The sequence below is a fragment of the Rhipicephalus microplus genome, chromosome 5 (assembly GCF_043290135.1).
Source record: "Rhipicephalus microplus isolate Deutch F79 chromosome 5, USDA_Rmic, whole genome shotgun sequence".
Classification (NCBI taxonomy): Eukaryota; Metazoa; Arthropoda; class Arachnida; order Ixodida; family Ixodidae; genus Rhipicephalus; species Rhipicephalus microplus.
The window spans coordinates 158,799,188-158,814,834 of NC_134704.1; the positions used below are offsets into that span (position 1 = coordinate 158,799,188).

A 15,647-nucleotide genomic window follows, 5' to 3' on the forward strand; every position below is an offset into this window, starting at 1 on the left:
CACGAAACCGAGTTCACTAACTGGTCCGCCTTCAAAAAGGCGATATGTGCCGTTTTTGGTCGCCCTGCTTTACGGAAGCTACGCGGCGATCAACATCTGCGCACACGGGCTTAGGAGCCAGGTGAAACTTTCACCTCGTATATAGAAAATGGGATCGATCTCTGCCGGCGCGTCGATGCTTTCATGAGCGAGAGTGCGAAGATACAGCACAATATGAAGGGCTTTGACGATGACGTTTTACAGATGCTTCTCGCGAAGTCTCCTAGCACTGTGGCAGAAGTAGTGACTTTGTGCCAAAGCTATGATGAATTGCGGAGGCATCGAGCTCAGACGCGACGCTCATTCCAGAAAATCCAACCAGTGACCGCACTGGACGTTATGACTGACCAGACAAACATTCTCACACTAATGAAAGACTTCGTGCGAGAGGAAGTGGCTCGGCAGCTTTCTCTACTGCCTTTTTCTCAACGCCAGGAGCTCTGGCAGCAACAGCCACTGTGTTGCCCACCACCATTGGTTCCCATGCTCTGACATGTAGTCCAGGAGCAGATTTTCAAGGCCATGTCGGTGCCCTTGCAGCAGCCCCCCGTCACTACGCCTCTTACTTACGCTGAGGCACTAAAATGGCAGCAGCTACACCAGCGCCCGCCGTTCCAGGGGCTGCCGCATACCTCAGCCCCGACTTAGTCGTTTACCGCCTGGGCTCCTCTCATTGCTACCGCAGCCTCAACTCACCCGTCCGCCACATGGGCTGCTCCCTTCGTCGCCGATACTTGGAGGACGGATGGTAACCGCCCTATCTGTTATGCGTGTGGTGGTCCTGGCCATATCGCCTGATACTGCCATGGTCGCGTGCCGGGATACAGAGAAGCTCTGACACCGAACAGCTTCTTGGACCTTCCTCCATCCCATCTGGAAAATTTGGATCCTCAGTTAGGCTCGTCCTCACGGGAATGTCCTCGTACTATGTCTGGTTGCTCTCCTTCACCTCGTCATTGCTCCCTGTCACCCATGCGTCATTGGCTAGCTCCTGAACACAAGGGAAACTAACCGCCAACGTTCCGGAGGCAAGAACTGCGCTGTTGAAATGCTCAAGTCCTCGGACATTGCCATCTAATACTGTCTAAGTTTTTTGTAGTAGGTACGCAAACATATGCTCCAGTGGATACTGGGGCTGCCGTTTCCGTGATGGACGCAACTCTTTGTCGCAAGCTCCGAAAAGTGACTATGCCTCCTTGCAAACAGCAAATGGGGCCCGGTTCAGTCTGTAGCCGCCTGTACTGTCCGACTGATCATCGCGAAGGACCACTACATCGTTGAGTTTATTGCCCTTTCGTCATGCTCACACGACATCATACTTGGTGGAATTTTTTATCTCGTAACCACGCCGTTATTGAATGTGAAAGATCGGAACTTGAGCTCTTCCCGTTTTACGACCAACCAACCAACCGCATTCAGCCCGCCATACAGAAACTCGTCGTCAAAGAAGGCACTGAAATTCCTCCGACAGCAGCTGTGTTGCTCCCCCTGTTCTTTGATGGCATTTGGACGAAGCTGCATTCTTTGAACCATCAAGCCTCTTCCTTAGTCGAAGATCACTTCTTCTGCCTTATGCAACAACCTCCATTTCTGAAGAAAACAGTGCTCTTTGCCTCATCAATCCCTTTTTGTATCCCGTCGGACTGTTTTAAGGGGAATATCTTGGACACGTGCACGCCATTAATAAGGAACAAATTCTTATCATGCCGCCAGATTGTTCCCGAGACTACAACGCCATCAGTGCCCTAAATCCTTTCAATGCACCACCTTCCGAGCTTCTCGATTCATCGATCACCGACGCACTATCGCCATCCAAACGCTATGAGCTTCTTCAACTGCTCCACCATTTCCGTGAATCCTTTGAAGTTGTTCAACCTACCCTTGGCCGAACTCCCAATTTTTTTTTCACTGCGTCGACACGGGTTTCAATACCCCAGTACGACAGTGACCATACCGTGTTTCCACCGCGAAACGTCAGGTTATCACCGAACAGGTTGACGATATACTCAAGCACGACGTTATCCGATTTTTTCAAAGTCCACGGGCATCACCGGTCGTTCTTGGTAAGAGGAAGGGTGATACAATTTGCTTCTGCATTGATTACAGGCGCCTAAATAAGATCACTCGCAAAGACGTATACGCTTTGCCTAGGATTGATGACGCCCTTGATTGCTTACAAGGGGCCGAGTTTTTCTCATCGTTGGATTTGCGTTCGGGGTATTTGCAGGTGTCCTTAGCAGATGCCAATCACCCAAAAACAGCCTTAATGACACCGGACGGGCTTTATGAGTTCAATTTTATGCCCTTCGGCCTCTGCAATACGCCGGCTACATTCGAGCGCATGATGTACTCGGTTCTGTTGGGTTTGAAATGGAGCATATGTCTCTGCTACCTCGTCAATATTGTAGTCCTTGCACCCGATTTCGCAACACATCTTGTACGCCTGAAACATGTCTTTACGTGTCTGAAGAGTGCGCAGCTTCAACTGATTCTCAAGAAATGCCGCTTCGCTGTTCAGGAGCACACTATTCTCAGTCACGTCATGTCAAAGAATGGCGTTTTTCCCGACCCGGCATTAAGTACGTGCTGTCACTGAATTCCCCAAACCGACGACTGTAAAACAGTTGCGCAGCTTCGTAGGATTGTGCTTTCACTTTCGTCGGTTTGTGCGCAACTTTTCCTCCATAATTGTTTTTTTGGCCCAACTTTTAAGCTGTGTTAACAACATCTCGTCATGTTCTTCCGAGTGTGATCACGCATTTAACACTCTTCGCCGTCTCCTGACATCAGCAGTTATATTGCGCCACTATGACCCCACGGCTGCAACTGAGATCCATACAGACGCCAGCGGTGTCGATCTCGGCGCAGTCCTCACTCAACACAAGCCTGGATCTCCTGAGAATTTCGTCGCCTACACCAGCATAACGCTCAGCAAGGCTGAAGTAAACTGCAGTGTTACCGAAAAAGGGTGCTTAGCCATACTTTGGGCGATTGTCAAGTTTCGCCCATACTTATATGGCCGCACGTTTGCTGTAATAAGAATACCACTACCCAATTCACCACCGGCTATTCCCAATTCTTCCTTCCATACGACCGTCAACCATCGCACACAATTGACACTTTGCTGCCATACGCACCAGATGCATCTGAGTGCACGACTGTGTCTGAAGTCGCCCGTCACGCTGAAGAAACCGGCCAACTAGCGAAGCAGTTTACTACGGCTGACCAGCAACGCCAGAAAGAGGCCCGCGATGACGAACACCCTCCTGCCGGAAAGTTCGCCCCTGGAACTCTTGTATAACTGTATTTACTACCTTGTGCATCTGGTTTGTCTACGAAGCTACTCTCAATTTACCACGGTTCATACCACGTGGTAGAGCGCACATCACCCGTCAATTACGCCATTGAACCGCTTACGCCACTCAGTGACCATCGTCGGCGTGGACATGATAGTGTTCACGTGAACTGCTTGAAGCCGTACTTCGACCCATTCGTTCTCGCCTGTTAGATCGCCAGGATGGCTTCGTCTTTCTCGACGGGGGCAAATATATTGAAGGAATGATGACAACACCAAGGAACAAAAACCATCATCGCAGAGTAAGGCACCACGAGATCGGCACTCGAGCTCCACTATCTTCTTCGTCCTGTCGCCATCTCGAATCTTGCACCTGCCCGTTATGTTCGCCCAATAAACCTCTTTACAATACTATCAATCAGGTGATAAAGAAATGCTCAGAATACATCCAACAATAGGCATAGTCTCCATTGATTACAAGAAGGCATTTAATAGAGTACAGAGATCAGCAGTCATGCAGACACTGCGGAATCTGTGCGTCGACGAAGCAAGTATACACATCATGGAAGAAATCTACAAAGAATCAACTGCCACCTTTGTGTTCCATAAATGATGTGACAGAATACCAGTAAAGAAAGCTGTAAGACAAGGGCTTAAAATCTCCCCAATGCTATTTACCGCTTGCTTACAGGAGGTTTTGGGAGGCCGAGTGTGGGAGAGTTATGGATAAGAGTTGATGAAGAGTTCCATAGTAACCTGTGCCTCGCCGATGAGATTGCATTGCTGGGTTTCTCTAGGGATGAATTGCAATACATGAATACTGCCTTAGATAAGGAGAGCAGAAAGGTAGGTTCTAAAGTTATTCTGCAAAAAACGTAACTACTGTAGAACAACCTCAGGAGAGAACAGCGCTTCGAGATAGGTAGCAGTGCGCTTCAAGTTGTAGAAGAATACGCCTATTTAGGACAGATAGTAATCGCGGAGCTCAATCACGAGGCTGAAGTAACTAGAAGAAAAAAACTGAAGTAGAGGACATTCGGCAAGCATTCTTAAATAATGACTGGTAGATTGCCATTGTGCCTCAAGAAGAAGGTATATAGTAGCCGCATCTTACCGGTACTTTCGTAAGGAGTAGAAACCTGGAGGTTTACAAAGAGGGTTAAGCTTGAATTGAAGACGACGCAGCGAGTGATGGAAAGTACAATGATAGGCGTAATCTTACGAGACAAGAAGAGACCAGACTGAGTCAGAGAACAAAGTGGGATTAAGGATACTACAGTTGAAATCAATAAGAAATAAACATACAATAACACAAACAAGAAGAGTCCACTTTTGAAAGCTCAGTTCATTACCACTCCTGCCTATTACTCAGCTCGTTTAGATCATCAACATAAGGTACACGTCATTAGCTGCCGCACTAACACTTTCCATCATTCCTTCGTCCCACGCACATCCAACGGCTGGAACCACATTCTCTCGGACATGGATTTTATGTGAAATCATGAATTGTTTTCTTCTACAATACAGGAGTACTTACGTGATGACGCGTGAAGTGTATATTTTACATTTAAATTATTGTACTCTGTTTTCCCCATGTTTCTGATGGTACTTACACATACATTTAGTGTATTGCCTAACATTAAATTTACATGTCTTGTAATCTTTATTATTTTGATGTTACTATGTTCGCTCTTGTTTATAGTTTATTATTTTTTGTACCCCACTCCCCTCTGTAAAGCTATGTGCGATTGAGAGTAAAATAAATGAAATGAAATGAAATGAGCCGGGCACGTAGCGAATAGGCAGGTTAACCACTGGTCATTGAGGGTAACTGACTGAATTTTCAATGAGGGTAAGCGGGTAGTGGGAACACAAAAAGTTAGGCGGGCAGATGAAAGCAGGGAGTTTGCGGCTATTAAGTGGGAGCACTGACCACAGGGCCGAATCGACTGGCAGAATATGGGAAAGACGTTCATTCTGCAGTGGACATAGTCAGACAGGTTACGATGCTGATGATATATGAAAGCGCAAGAAAAAAAGTTTGCAGAAAAGGACCCTGGTGCGTGAAATTCTACGTCGGATATTTCGTTCGTGAGAGCACGGTGTTAGCCACTGAGCCACCAAGAAGCACTTCATTACGTCCAAACGGCAAGTTATTTACATCTACCACTTAGCACTGGCGGTGCCCATCTCGAGGGAAGTAGCGTGTTTTCAGCATTACCAGCGAAATGACGCCACGAGCGCGGGTGACCAGATTGTCACCACGTGTCAACGTGCGCTGCTGCGTTCATCTCCCACGCGTTATTCACCCCGCTGGGGGGGGGGGGGGGTAGACGTTCACCTGTGCTGGAAAATATCTCGCGGTGAGGAGAATGGTATGCCTTTGGCTTCCACCGGAACGATTTTGTTGTAGTTGTGATGTTAACGTGGGTTCAGGATTCGCTCCAGAAAGAATAACGCAGAACGCAGGTGGACAAACACACGTAAGACACCTTTACAGACACGACAGAACTCAACAAATAGAGAAAAACAGTTAAATTTGACATGAGGGCTGTTACGCGAAATAGTCAAGCAGTAGCGTACAGTTTGTTGTCGGAGCCGATGAAGTTGCCGAGTTGAAGGCGCCATGCGTAGACCATCTGTCCGATGCCGTAGCTCGGTGTTTGGTCTGGCCGCGTGAAGTCAAGAAGGTCCACTCTGTGGACGTTGATGCCGAGATTCTGCGCCAAGGGACCCGCTCCACGGTGGACGCCTTGGGCCTGTGCATGCTCGTGGGCCGAACCCTGAGTGTGCCCGTCTGCCCACAGCGTCAAGACCTTGGCCCGTCCTCGTGCACGTTCCTTAGCTTGATCTCCTCGTAGCAGAACAGGCGGGAGCGCTCTAAGTCGAGACAGCAAGAGGTAGGGCTCGGGGTTCTCCCATGGACCGGAGGCCCAGCGGAGGAGAGCCCAGCCTTGCAATTCCGACTCTCGTGCACGGCCCACGCTGTCTCGAGACACGCCGCGCACACGATCGCCGTCCTCTTCGCCACCGCACGGATCATACGCGATTCGCCCCCGCACGGCGCACACATTCAAAAGGCCACACAAGTCGCCACCGCACGGCATACTGTTTTGTTTTTGCACATTTAAACAAGCGCGCACCATATATAATGACAGTAGTTACCGGGCGCACAGATGTCACTGCACTCGCTGCAGTCTCCGCTTGCTAAAATGACGCGCTTTTAAGACCCAGCGAACTAACAACTGAGACACTTATTTGGGTTGGTATGTAACTGTGAGGGCGCTTCGTGCGTCATTTTTGCGCGACAGACGTGGGGCATTTTCTGTTCTGCTTGCCATTCTTCAGGTAACATTCCCGTTTGTTGCTATCGCATTCACTGCCTCACCTTTGCGGGAAAGCTGTAACTTTTTTCAACACTTCCAACTCTAAAAAGGTGATAAGTGATAACAACCTCCTCTGTCACTGCCTTTTTACTCACTCAGTAGCATCCTCAAAAAAGTTATCTTGTGTGTAAAACTAATAAGCAGGAGGGGACACAAAAAGATTTTTGTTGCAATAATTGGTGCACGAACACTTCTAAATTCCTTCAGTTATCATAGATGTACTTACAATTACCTTAATGTGATCTCGTTTCGCCAACGTTTCGGTGTCGGTGGTGGTGTCGTAAGTTGGGAGCAATATATTAGTGTTGTCTATGAATGAAAATTAGAGGTATATGCAAATAAAACTACAGACTGCCTTCCCCAAAAGAACCATAATGGGGCACGAAGCAGCAGCGGTGCGCATGGCATTTAAAAGGTTGAAACAGGCGTCGATGCTGGTGCTAGAGGAATGGTGTGCAGCGAAACTCGGTGGAGCACTTACTAGAGTAAACGTTTGTACGGAACGCAAATACACGGGAGGCGGCATGTGTTGTACACGCTTGCTCTCCGCATCCTTGGCTTGCGTCTCGTAAATGTTACCCGCGCACCGTCTGTATTCCGAATGCCATCGGTGTTCTTTTTTTAATTTTAAAGACTGCCCTTTGGCTTAACAAGCATTCATTGACTAGCACCTCGTCGGTTTCGCTGGTCTTCCACTGCTGACGTTTGCGTTCGGCTTCCCTGGCTCGCACCTCGTCAATGTTTGCGTCCTCATTCGCGAACGCAATCCACTTCAATCGGCCTCGCAATGCCTGTGCTAGCCGGAAAAGTCACGCGCACTCTAAGAGGAAACATGCCGTGACAGCATCCCACCCTTGAACGAGTTCGCGTGGCAAACAGCGGCGCGCTGTCTACATTGTCGACGCAGCGAGATTCGTGAGGGGCGCGCAGCGCGCGCACGCGCTGACTCGAGGCTTCTTCTCGCCGACAGATGGAGAAAGGCGGCGTGGTTTATAGGGTGCCTACGTGAGGAGTGGGTTCGAACGTTGCGAGTATTGAAGAGGGTGAAGTGTGAAAGAGCTGACACGCGGTGAGCGCACGGGTGGCTAGGGAGAGAGACGTCAACTTATACTGCCAGGGGGGTGTGAGCTACTTGGCCCCGCTCCAACACCTGCGGCGAGGGGAGCGCTGCGGTCTGAGAAACAGCTTTACAGAGGCTAATCAAAGAGCTGCTTCGCTTCTAAAGTAATAATGGAAAATATACTAATTGATTCAAATATCTGTCTCATTGCTTCGTAGCACGATGCGTTCAGATGCTTGCTCACCATGCATAGATCATCTAGCATACTAACAACGAACCATTTCATATAACCCATTTAGGGTGCATTGTCTACACACCTCAGGGGCTCTGCCGTTACTTGGTGAAGCACCCGCGAGAGGTTGCGAAGAACCCACGGCCACGCTTTCATAGGGCGTCGTCCTGCTGTGTGACGGTGTTTCGCCGCACCACATGCAGGAATATTATTGAACCCGGAGGGCTTGCGCAGTTTGGCTTTTTTTTTTGCGGCATGGTTAAGTTCTGCACAGACAAGCGAAGCCAGGCCCGCGTCGTAGAAGACGATACAAACGCGGTCGCGTCTCGTTCTTATCTTGAAAGCAAAGATCAAGTGCCTTCCACGTTACTGGTGGCTGCATCCATACTTGTGATATTACCCATATCTGCAGAGGCGCCAGACCAATACGTAAGTATTGGATGGTGTTTTTTATTTACTAGTATATGAATACGTAACTCTAAAGATATTAGTTTTTCGTACGATGCGCAGAAATTGCGAAAAATTGAACTGCCGACGCCAAGGTGCTGCCACATGGCACCGACCCTGGGTTCTGCACAAGCTCATATTGCTTGGGAGCACTGCTTGTAACCTACGCAATACCACCTATGTTTTGACTACGCGAGCTATATACGACCTGATTCATCATAGAGGAGGCGCTGTCTGGGGCAAGGCCAAAATAAATGGCAGGTTGACGACAGGAGACTATCGCGCTTCGACATTTGCAGCGAAGCACGCAGATACAAGGCCATTTTCACCCCAACATTTTTAATCAAAGCCGGAATTACTCAACTTCCATGTTTTCCAGTGCCTTTTGCGAGCCTGTTCTGACCACATCGGTATCTTCACCATGTTCTCCTTTTAGCGTAATCAGGCTCGGTAATAGGAAAATTGTGCATTGGGCTGGGCGAGGCGTATAGGAAGGGTGGCGAATAAGACGTTATCCCTGTTATGACAAACAGTGGACCACTCTTGTGTGTGGCGCATTGTTGTGAAGGTGAATGAGCCACGTGATGATCAATGTTTGGGGCGTTTCTGTCGAACATCCTCTGGCATACGTCTTAAAACTTCTAAATAAAATGGTTGCATTGCAGTCTGGCAAAGGGTACAAAATCTTGATGAACGATTCTATAACCTATACGAAGACGATGAGCATCATCTTTCAACTTCACTTCTCTTGCTTTTTCTTTTTTTTTGGTTTCAAAGAGTGCGGAGTGCTTTAACGCCTTGAGTTTGGCAAGGTTTCAGGGTGATGTTCAATGATAATGTTTGAAGCGTTGGATCATTGCGATCTCTGTTTTCGAGCCAAGGAGTATACTGATGTGTACAATAGTTTGCTTCTCTGTGAGCAGGCGCTGAACAAAGTGGTTGCTCAACCAAGCAAATTCTCTCACAAGCTGTGCAGGCACAAACACCAGCTAGCACTTGCCTCACTCAGAATTTGGTCTACCTTGAAGCGGTCATCGCTATTCAATTTCTTTCGATGAATTTTTTGTATCCTTTTTCTCGGTTTGCGATGTTGCAGAGCGTCTAGAAAGAGAGCGATCTGCGAGAGTCATCTCATTCCTTCTTATTCGCCCGAAGAAGTTGAAAATTTTATGCAGAGCATCCTCTTAGAAAGAATGTTTCAGACACATTCAGTCGAGGCAAGGAAAGTATGCCAGATGTGGAAGGCAGTCCGGACCCAGCGCCGTTCCTCGCTTTATTTTTGACAGGGCTGCCTTGACGTTATAGGGTGAAAAGTGACAGTCAAATACTCTTGGGTTTCTTTGATTATCGTACGAAAGTAATTGATTGATTGAACATTGCGGTTATGCCTGCTTGCTTTTATCCAGTGCCTTCACATATGCTGGAAAAGTGTTTCTTTCAGGGGAATAAACATGCTCTAAATTGGCGCCCCTCTGGCAAATGTTTTTTTTTTGCCCGTGTTAGCTTGCACCAAAATATATTTTTGCCAAAAAGCAGGGAACTGCTGATCTTATTGATTGCCTGAAATAGAAAATGGTTGATGTTCTCACATTATACAAGTGTGACCCGAATCTGAAGTTCACAGGTCATGCTACCACAGAAATGCGTGAGTTATGGGCCTGGGAAGTTTTCACCACTCCTCTGCGTGTACTACAATATTAGATACCGTTATAGAACCCTGTAGTTGAAGATGTTACCCATGCACAACTATACTTCTGTCTCCTCACTCTACTATGTTGCACTTGCGCTTGAATCAATGACGCGTTTTTGATCACCCAACTCTGATGTTTTTGCACAACAAAGTGTATTAGCGATACCTGCCTGTATGCGCGCGCCCCGGCTGAGAGTGTGGCCTTTCTTTGAAAAGGTCGACGCCACCCCAGCTCGTTCGAATGCCATGTTTTACCATGCACTGCGCTTTCTTTACACGTGCATACGACACCTGCCAAAACGCCGCCCATCTGATTTGTCGCAAGTCTTGCAAGATGACTGGATGCTGCGTGCCACAGGGCACGAAAATTTCTAGGAATAGCTGGAAGATGTTTCCACCCCAAAGGAACACGAAAGAAGACCTTTAGGTGCAGTGAACACAAAGTCAGACAAGTGGTAGCCAATGGATGCCTCTCGAATATGCAGCCTGAGTATTGGAAGCTTGTTTTTTTTACCTCTCCTTTACTACATCTGGTACTTTTGGGATATTTTTTAAAATGACGTACCTTTCCGGTGTGTATATATAGTCAAGTATATATAAACGGTCTTTATATATAGTAGGACATTACACTGTCAAAAAGTATGTGGATGCTTCCGATTGCGTGTTGGTGCTTCTGTAACGCGCACTCGTCGCCGCTGAGCATGATCGAACGTTCAGCTAACTTGTAACCCCAAATTGTTTTGTCACCTTTAAAACGTCCTCATAAATTTGGTCTAGTTCTTGGCGTGTGCTTGAAAATCAAATTTTGGTGTCGCGGGCATCTTTTTTTTTTCATGCTTAATGGTAAGATTGTGGATATTGTCACGCTTATGATGAACCACAACTATTTCCTCCGTGTTGTGTTTTCTGGATGAACAGGAACGACAAACACAATTGTTTTTCACCTGGTGAAATCATTTCCCACAATCAACTCCCTAAACGACAGTGTCTTTTTGCCTACCATTAATTAATTACAGCGCGTAATTCATGGCTCTATAAGATAGCCGCAGACCCACGAAGTGAAATGTGATGATGGATTGAAAGTGCATAACGTCTACGTGGATGTCACTCAAATGAATAAAAGATGCACAGATAGACAAACGCACGCACGCATGGGTGGATGTACGAGCGGAAGGAGGCAAAGACAAAAACAGACGCATGTAAAGAGACGCCGACGGACAGACGGATGGACAAATGCGTGGGCGGCCGCTGGCACGCACGCATGGACGGATGGATGCTTGATCAGACGAATGGACGCACGAACAGATGCGCGGAGTGCCAGGCGGACTGAGTACAGTCTATTTTTAAACCATATGCGCGCTATGAACGCTCTCTGCACGGTATGTGTAGCACATGTGTTTCAAACTGACGGGTAACTATGACGACGACGGTGACAACAAAAATTGTGAGAGCCTAAAATGCTTAGTTCCTAAAAAATTCACTCGCTAGTAGTTCGAGTGATACTCTTCACTTGCAAGTTTCAAGACATTGCCTCTTCATTCACAATATTATCTTTATATAATAAGGTTCTAGCACCCTCGAAATGAAATAAAAATATTTACAAATTGGTGTGCTTGTTTTTGTCGGCCAGAGTACTTTTTTTGTTAATTCGTTAATGCATCACAGAAATATTTCGTTACGTCAAGGAAAAACGAGATCTTAGTTTGGGCTTCCAGTCCATTTATTTCAATATCTCGAAGCCGGAATACTCTTCTAAATATATCTGTCCAGTCTTGGCTAAAATAATATTGACAATATTATCCATCCCCTAATGGACGTGCTTGCGGTATATCAACGTTAGGGTAATATATCACATGTGTTATTTGTATTGCTGCATCTGTATTCTGGATTACTTTTTTTCTTTTCGAAAAGATATTTCGGAAATTTAGCGTTACAAAAACACAACTGTGATGATGCCTGTATCCTGTATACCCAACTCACAGCGCATACATTTCATTATCTGTATTACAGAATACCTTTATAAATCTGCCTGATGCTGGTCAGAACCCTGTACACATATTCATTTATTTATTATATTATCGTGTTATCGCGACTTACATGAAGGGAGCCCACTGTAGATGAAAGATAGAGCTGTTCACTGTCCAAACTTGTGGACTCTAAACAAAAAGTCAAATTACAGCTATGCGCACTGGTACTGATAGTGGTGAACGTGGCGTCGATCAACGTACAAGCGGTGAAATGCGTCGGCAGTTATACATGTGCCGTCAAATATTCCAGCTTTATCACGTGGTCGTCTCGAAAGCTCTAGAATAGGCTGGAGGGTTCGCGGCTTGAGCTCCGTCTTAACAGAACGACCTAAGATAATTGAGAACCTTAATGAACACTGAACTGTTGTTTACGCTGGGCATTTCTGACTGGGTTTGTGGGTGAAAGCGAATGAAATAAAACAAAGTTTAAAGTAGGAAATGCACGTGGCAATGTGCAACCACAAGTACAGGCCCTGTTCTGCCCATTGCGATGGTGCTCTCTGCTTGGTTTTATTCGAAGAGATGCAGCAAGTGGCTAAATTGAGCTCAGGAAGAAGACTTTGAAGACCGACTAGCAAAGGTACGGCCTGAACCCTAATGAAACACTAAGTATATCGCCCTGTTCTATTTTTTTGTATTCTGCAAATGCGCATTTCCTACCCAAAATACAATTTTGACTTACATAACCCGGGCAAACTTCAGCAAAATGAACGGGACCCTTATTCTTATTTTTCTCCTGTGCGAGTCTGCAAGAAATGAAAATATTACCACTGTTAAACTTACAACAAACATCATATTTTGCTATCAATAGGAGGTACACTGAACAAAGCGTGGTTAAAGCATTATTTAGCCAGAAATAGCCCTAGGTGCATTGTTAAAGCTCAGAATTCACACATTATTTAGCAATTTCGTAATGTATTGCGTGATAAGTACAAACACCAACGTTGTTCTATAGCTCTTCAATACTTGTAATAGTCATGAAGCTCTAGCCGTCATGCTCTCTGGCAGCTTTATGCGCTGCCCAAAGCGACCGCAATGAAGCGCCACAGTGCCTCCAAGGCACTGTTCGCGTGTCAAGTTAATCGCGCGGGTAACAGGAGCTGATCGAAGTGGCAATCTTTGTGAAACTGCTGGGTGCGTCAAGACAAGATACGACACGAGGTATATCGGTCACCATTCTCAATTTCGCTAGAATTTACTGTTCGCCTAAACAATAGTGCAAGAACAATAAGGGCTCGTTTTTCGTGTTTACGCAATAAGAATGAGATCTAACAGACAATAGTGCAAAGGAAGGTATAGGGGAAGTTATTGGGCCAATTGTAATGTAATGGTGAAGAAAGGAAAGAATGTGAAAAGATAACTTGTCGTGGCCAGGATCTGAATCCTATATATATATATATATATATATATATATATATATATATATATATATATATATATATATATATATATATATATATGCAGAAGAATAACTTCGGTTGCCGCAAGGTTATAAATATGAAAGTAGATGCGCTTTCACATAACAACTGTTTATTGTGCCGACGTTTCAACAGGAACCCCGCCTTTTTCAAAGCATAATACTATTTACATGTTCCGTGTCTTCTTATATCCTGTCGAGACAGGATGGTAGGGGTCAAAAGAGAGAGAGAAAAAAGAAAAAAAAGAAACAGCGAAACGGGAGGACAAACATTAAATAAAATATAGAAAATCTATATTTTATTTAATGTTTGTCCTCCCGTTTCGCTGTTTCTTTTTTTTTCCTTTTTTTTTCTCTCTCTCTCTTTTGACCCCTCCCTTCGATCCTGTCTCGACAGGATATAAGAAGACACGGAACATGTGTAAATAGTATATATATATATATATATATATATATAAATATATATATATATATATATATATATATATATATATATATATATATATATATATCTCCGACAGGTTTGCCACGTTCGCCCCGCCGCGGTGGTCTAGTGGCTAAGGCACTCGGCTGCTGACCCGCAGGTCGCGGGTTCGATTCCTGGCTGCGGCGGCTGCATTTCCGATGGAGGCGGAAATGTTGTAGGCCCGTGTGCTCAGATTTGGGCGCACGTTAAAGAACCCCAGGTGGTCGAAATTTCCGGAGCCCTTCACTACGGCGTCTCTCATAATCATATGGTGGTTTTGGGACGTTAAACCCAACAAATCAATCATCAATCAATCAGGTTTGCCACGTTCAAGTAGCCCGCCACAATCATCGTGGCACCAGCACTAGCAAGACCCGGCTCGGCTGGCATGCGCCATGCGTTCGTGCGCTCCGGCAACGAAGAAGAGGAAGATAGTCGGATCTGTGCGATGATCCTGCCGCCAGGTTCTTGGCCGATCCCACTTTGTGGGCGAGTGCCAGCAAAGCTGAAGGTTCATCATCATCATCATCACTCGGCTACTCGGACTTGGCGACCATAGTCTTTAGAATCATTGGCACAGGTTCGCTCTAATAAAGACGCTTGTTTTTTCAACCTGTCTGCCCCAGCATCGCTACATTTCTGGTGGAGGCGCTGGGTTATGAATCGAAGCCCCGCGAGCTCAAGATACCGTAGCCCCGACGACCAGCGTATCAACCCCGTGGAAGTGACTCCTGTACACCAGAGGGCGATTCGCCGTGATCGAGGTGACTCACCTGAGTTCGGTCCTCTTCACTTCACACCAAGGAGTATTCAAATGATAGATGCCAACACTATGACTAGCCAGGTAACACCGGCACAAGTGTTCATTAGCCAACCGCACCAGCCGCCAGTTTTTCACGGCGACTCGTACGAGGATGTTGAACATTGGTTGGACCTGTTCGAGAGAGTGGTGAGCTTGAATGAATGGGACGAAAGAGAGAAGCTCCATCGCGTATACTTCGCCCTGGAAGACTTCGCAAATACATGGTTTGAGAATCATGAATTCTCGTTGTCTACCTGGGAGGTATTTCGACGACAAGCGGTGGCTACGTTCGCGAACATAGACCGGAAAGGAAAGGTGGAGGCTGCTCTTCAATCGAGGAACCAGCTAATGAACGAGAGTGCTGCTATATACATTGAGGACATGGTCCGTCTGTTCAAGCGTGCGGATTACAACATAGCTGAGGATAAGAAGGTTCGCCATCTAATGCACGGAGTGAAGCAAGAGCTGTTCGCCGTTCTCGTCTGCAACCATCCAAGCACAGTTGCTGAATTTTACTTGGAAGCAACGGCCATCGAAAAAACCCTGGAACAGCGTGCTCAGCAGTACAACCGAAATCTTAACTGCGCATCTGCACAGGTATTCTCCGGAGGCGTGCGAAATAACGTTGAAGCCCTGCGAGAGCTCATTAGATCAGTTATTAGAGAAGAACTGAGCAGACTGCAAATGCCCCAGACTCGAACTCCACTATCTGTTACGGACGTTGTTCGTGACGGACTGAGGCAGGTGATACGAGAGCCAGAGGGTGAATTGCAGCCGCTTCGACCT

At 46.5% G+C, this 15,647-nt stretch overlaps 1 protein-coding gene across 3 annotated transcripts in view; it reads right to left on the reverse strand.

Moving 5' to 3' along the window:
• LOC142817991 (uncharacterized) overlaps positions 1–15,647 on the reverse strand; it is a 177,627-nt gene that overhangs the window by 7,864 nt on the left and 154,116 nt on the right. For all 3 annotated transcript variants that reach the window (XM_075896126.1, XM_075896127.1, XM_075896125.1), the window contains one exon: positions 12,859–12,922. In XM_075896126.1, the coding sequence (XP_075752241.1) occupies positions 12,859–12,922 (64 nt within the window). The remainder of the gene's footprint in view (positions 1–12,858; positions 12,923–15,647) is intronic.